At 38.6% G+C, this 5,932-nt stretch overlaps 1 protein-coding gene across 1 annotated transcript in view; it reads right to left on the reverse strand.

Moving 5' to 3' along the window:
- Nucleotides 1–1,119: 1,119 nt before the first annotated feature.
- Itm2b (integral membrane protein 2B) overlaps nt 1,120–5,932 on the reverse strand; it is a 24,596-nt gene continuing 19,783 nt past the window's right edge. Inside the window, exons 2-6 of the mRNA XM_008824367.3 lie at nt 5,138–5,266; nt 3,980–4,186; nt 3,441–3,551; nt 3,003–3,153; nt 1,120–2,009 (exon numbers count right to left, since the gene is read on the reverse strand). Of these exons, the coding sequence (XP_008822589.1) occupies nt 1,924–2,009; nt 3,003–3,153; nt 3,441–3,551; nt 3,980–4,186; nt 5,138–5,266 (684 nt within the window). The 3' untranslated portion in view covers nt 1,120–1,923. The remainder of the gene's footprint in view (nt 2,010–3,002; nt 3,154–3,440; nt 3,552–3,979; nt 4,187–5,137; nt 5,267–5,932) is intronic.

The raw sequence follows: 5,932 nt of genomic DNA on the forward strand, positions 1-5,932 counted from the left end.
GTAGTGATTATAATGTACTGCAACTGGCTGATGACTTATCAGCCTCTCACTGGACTCTAAATGTCCACAAATGCAGCATTTGTCTTTTTTTTTCTTGCAGATAATGTATCTTCTACACTTAATTTTAGAGCCTGGAAAGGTCAGAAAAAGCAATTCTTATTTAGCGAAACATAATCTCTTCTAAAATAAATTCTCAGTCCCTAAATATCCACCTAGCTGTGCTAAAATGCTGACAATATTACTGAAATGCAATCAAGAGTAAGGAGCCATATAATATCCTTCAGGGCTAGGACTAGCTTCCTGACCAAATACTTCATGGGCTTTTAAAGTTTTAAAAATTCTGATCTAAAGTCATAATTTAAATGTCTAGGGAATTTGTAGCAAAAATTACTTTCCAGCATATGTGTGTGTGTGTGTGTGTGTGTGTGTGTGTGTGTACTATGACTGATAGATGGCAGGGGGCTGTGGAGGCCAGAAGAGGGTGTCAGACCCCCTGGAGCTGGAGTTACAGGTGGTTGTGAGCTGCCTGACATGGGTGCTGAGAACTGAACCTGTGCCCATGGCATCTAACAATTATAACATACTCCTAACCATTGAGCCATCTCTCCAGCCCCACTCTTGGGTATTTTAATTGTGGTAGATCCTGAATTATTTCAAGTAAGAAGCAACCTTAGAGATACAAAAATCACTCTCAGCTAGGTATGGTGGCTCATGCTTATAATCTCAGCACCCTTGCAGCTGAGGCAGGAGGATGGCCATGAGTTTGAGACCAGCCTGACTAGTCAGTGAGTCCCAGGTCAGCCTAACTTTCAGGGTGAGACCCTGTCTCAAAAAACTAAATTGGTAACAACAAAAGTCCCACCCATACCTTGCCAGTTTCATGGTATATACTATTGCCCCCCGCAAGACTATCCCAGGCAACACAGTGAGATCCCATGTCAAGAAAATCAAGCTAACAAGAGCAACTATTCTATATCCACTGCATTTTATGCTTCTTGGAAAGTTTAGGTTTCATTAACAGTCTTCCCATTAAAAGAGAGAAAACCCAAGTTACATTAAACAGCATCATTCAAGTTTGAATCTTAAATGTTACTTTAATAGCATCCACAAAGAATCTGATTTAGTTATTAATGGCTTATTTTTATTTTAGAAAACCTATGATCTTATCCACTGTAATATAGAGAACTAGACTTTTATAAAATAGTTTCTTTATGCACATGGATTATCTTAAAATATGAACCAAATTATTCTTTGGTTTTCACCATACGGGAAAAACAACACACAGTCTAGTCATACAACTTTGCCATATTTATATTCCATTGCACAAATATGGGCTATACAAATCAGTAACATGAGTTATTTCTTAAATTCCAAACAGTCTAAAATAGCAGAGGCCTAGGGTATTAAAACATCAAGGCTGAAACCATACTCTAGTTAAATGTAACACTGAAAATACCATATATTTATCTAAAAGAATATTAAATGTGTGCTCAAATGCTCTAACAAACTAGGTAGCATGGCATCTAACAACTACAAACAAGTCACTGTGGTCCATTTTAACATATGCAAGTATTTTTTAGATAACCCTTCCTCTTGGAAATGCAGAATTAAAACATAAAAATACAGATAGATGATTTCGAGAAATTTAAATTCTTCCTAATATGTAAGTTGTATGGTGAAGTGTACTCTTACCTAAGACTTCATACATTCACTAATTCAAATATAAGAGACACAACACTTAGAAAGGAGAAAAGAAGTTTTTTTAAGATAATGGTTTTAATTGAATTAATGAGATGAAAAGACAGTGAAGCCCTGTTTGCTACTTACATGAAAAGAAGGTTTTAAAAAATAATCACTGCACAAAATACAAAGGGTGGGGTTATGCTGTGGTATTAACTTTTTCTCCATGTTTTTCTTGACTGTTCAGGAACAAATTAAAGTTTCCACAGCAAATTTGTTTTCAAAATGTCGGATTGTAAAGCAGTTACTGACTTCACGCTTCTGAATACCTGTTTGGGAAGGAAAAGGTTCTTTATGTTTTTGGTTCTCTGTAATAAATATTCACATCAATTCTCAGTTATTTTTAGATATGTAGAGGTATTCCACTCTATATTCTATAAGCTTCTACAGTTTACACTTGTTCTCAACTAGATGTTTCCATAGGTCATAGCAACAGATAATGATGCCTTATATCCTGCTTGCAGATTCATGAGTGTGAAGGTTTGGGAAATGCTGTGTTGTGTAGCATGGTTTTAACATGGCCATATGTGTTCGAGGAAATACAGAACTGCACACCAAGAAAGGCAAATTTCATTGTATCGCTTTAGTTTTAGAAAAATTACAAACCAAGATGACAGCTTTTAAATATAAGAGATCAAGGGTTAGGTTTCGGGTGACTCAATCGGCCCAAGAACAGTGTGATTACAATATAAGTAGAGGTACTGGGTGACACAAACCCACGCTGTGTATCCGATGGTACTTCTGACTCTCCACAGGTGTCACACATTTTCATTTTATATTTGTGATGGAAAGGCAAGGGGGCATACTGCTATTCTTTTTTTCAGGGGAGAAAAACAAGTGATTTTGCAAAGCTACATTAATTATGTCACTGCTTTAACTCTTCACCCACATTCCTTTCTAAGTAACCTATGATTATTCTCAGTGTGATCCAAAAGGTAAATGGTCCACCAGGAATCCAGGTCTCTAAAAATCCAAGTGAGAGACCTCTCCAATGAGACCCCCCCGCCCACCACAGCATGGCTGGGTTATAGTGGGGACAAAAAGTCAGATTAGGTGCTGCATGGGAAGTGAGGGGTTAGCATCTCAAGGCAACTGCATCTTACGCTGACCTTTCCTATCTGAAAGGACTGGATTAGGATTAGGATGATGCACTGACAAAGTGACCTGGTATGGCAGGAATACTTCTGACTATGACTAAGAGTCATCCAAAATGTTTGACAAAACGAACTTCTCTGCCAGCATCCAACATTACACAATACTACCTTTAATGGTCTCTCTGCGCTGCAGTTTGTATGTTTCCTTGTCGTGGCACAGTCGATAGATGAAGAAGCCCAGGTGATCAACGTTTTCAATGCGGTCAGTAATAACCATGTGCTCGTGAATAAGGTACGACTGAGGCAGATAGGTTCCAGCCTGTATTTGGAAAATGTTACACGAAAATTTCAAACACACACTAAATAAACTAGAAAAGCAGACAAAATTCTTAGATGGTAACTTTAAAGAGGGTTTATGGACTTTTTAACCATTTGTTTTTATAAATACAGTTCTGGTCGCTGAGTTTGGGGGTCTTATTCTGTTACCCAAGCTAGTCTTAAACTCCAGGACTCAAGTGATCCTCCTGCTGCATCAATAGGCTAACTTCTCAGCAGGAAGTCCCAAATACTGTGGCATTTGTAATCAGAAACTAAATGTTTTTGTACCTTGATGTTAATAAGTAGCTCCAACAGATTTCTGGGGGGCATGACAATGGATGTATTCAGAGGGATCACATAGCACTTGTCCAGATTCAGGTCTAAGTAGGCAGTGAGTTTCTGGAAAGAAAAAGACACATCTTAGATTAATATTTCAAAGATACACAGCAACTGGATTTTTAAAAACGGTACTGTTAAAATGGGCTGGCTTTAGAACCTACAAATCACCTACATTTCAACAAATGAAGAGCCTGGTGAGTCAGGCAGGCAAGGCAAGGGCAGAACTGCAGCAAGGCGTGTGAGGGTCAGCACTGTACTCAGGGCCCTAAATCCAGTGTTTGATTTATTTTGTTTGAGACAGAACATTGCCACACAGACCAGACTTATGATCTGGCCTTCAAACTTGTGACTGCCCAGACTCAGCCTCCCCGGTGCTGGGATTGAGAGGCATGCTTGAGTATCTAGAATAATTCAGCAAATACTGAAACTGAAGCTACAAAAAGCATGAAAAACCTTCAGCTTCTCACAGTTCTGAACATTTGGCTTACCTTGTTAAAGTCATGGACAATGTTGGCGGGATCGCTGTCTGCAAACTCTGGTACAGGCACACTGATGAACTCAACCTCATCCTCTTCAAAGATCTTAATATTCTCTTCAATTGTCTGGTAGTGAGCAGCTGGGGCATCTGCAGAAGGCTCATTCAGGATGACGTCGTCTTTGATGTACTTCAGTCCGCAGTAGTATACGTCATCTGGCTACAAAGTTGAAAACAACCATTTTAGCAATTCAGCAGGAGACGGGTTTTTAAATCTAAGCCTTAGTTAAGCTGCCACCTCCACCTAAATAGTATTTTGCTTACGAACTCTTACTTTCAGATGACAAGCCAGACAGTTTAATTACAGAGTTAACACATTCTTTAAGATCAAGTTCTGAAGTTTTTTTTTTGTTGTTATTTTTTAAAAAAGGTTTTTCAGTAGGAGAAAAGCAGCTGATTTCTCCTTTACTTCTTGTGGTAGCTAAAAACAGAATATGAAAGCAATTACCCATCTGGGATAAAGTAAATTTTGACAAGAAACACACAAGCCTACTTCTACCTGTAGACAGTTTTTTGTAATGTTTTCCTTTCTCCTGTTTTTTCATCTCTGTAGAACTTTTAGACCGACTAAAAAGCAGAGAAATGCAGTGCCACTATATGCTGGGCCCAAGAGCAGCAGGCTGCTGTGTAGGTGGTTCAAAGTGGCTATCAAATGATGGGTCTATTAACGTGACAATACTTGTAGTTAATATACTTATTCAAGTGGCAATTCATGATACACCTTTTAGTCATTAGCTATGGTAGAAAAATGAAAGTTAGTCCATTTTGAAAAATTATCCAACAGTCTAAACTCCTTCATCACATAAAAGGGAAGAACCAAACGACACAAGTTGTCCTCTGACCTCTACGTGCTAACCCTAATCTTAATCTTACCCAGCCCTACAGATAAATAAATGTAATAAAAATTTTTTAAATAATATTTTTTTGTAGCCAGGTGTGATGGCACATGCTTCTAATCCAAGCATTCAAGAGGCAGAGGAGGTGGATCTCTGAGATTGAGGCCAGCCTGGTCTACATAGAGAGTTCCGTTAGCTAGGGCTACAGGGAAATCTGTCTCAAAACAAACAAACAAACAAACAAAACAACAACAAAAAGGTATTTTTCTACTTACCTGAAGTGCAAAATACTTGTACAGGTATGCTCCCCCTAGAATGACGCCGGCAAGCATGAAGGCCAGTCCAAAGCACATGCACCAACACCAGGCTCTTCTCTGTCCAACTGGAACCACATCATCTGGGTCCTAGAATGTGAGAAGGCAACCAAGTCAGTATCTATGTTGAAACAGAGTCACAAAAGGCTTGAGATATAAATGAAGACAAAGACCAAAAGGACTCAGGTCTCTGATCTAAATGTACCCAGGAATGGGGAAGTGGTGGCAGCAGTACTCACCCCAAAGCTCTTTAGCAAGGGGACCCTGGTCCCCAGGGAGACATATCTATCTATGGACAGTCTACTCTCTATCTCTTAACATCCTATCTATTAACAATGCCATGAGCAGTAATGCACACCATAATTCCTATTTTCCAGCACAATTTTTGGGGTTATCTTCTAACATCTGAAGTTCAGAAAAGGTTACAAACACAACCTTGTCCTTCAATCTCACAAGGCTGAACCTTATGTATTACAGGTTTGGGACATTTCCTTATTGGATCATTTATAAATCTGCTAGCCTCCACAAGTAGATTTATATATTTCATACTGTATATAAAACCATTCCTAACAATCTATAAGAAAAACAGGAGAACAGCAAAAGAGAGTAAAAGGACACTAAAATTCTTCAATTAGAATCTAAAAAAATCAGGGCAGTTATTTTCCTAGAGATAAACCATTATAATTCCACACAAATCTTATTCTGATAATGTTCTTTGTGTGTGTGTGTGTGTGTGTGTGTGTGTGTGTGTGTGTG

The sequence above is a fragment of the Nannospalax galili genome, unplaced genomic scaffold (assembly GCF_000622305.1).
Source record: "Nannospalax galili isolate Female #2095 unplaced genomic scaffold, S.galili_v1.0 scaffold388, whole genome shotgun sequence".
Classification (NCBI taxonomy): domain Eukaryota; kingdom Metazoa; phylum Chordata; class Mammalia; order Rodentia; family Spalacidae; genus Nannospalax; species Nannospalax galili.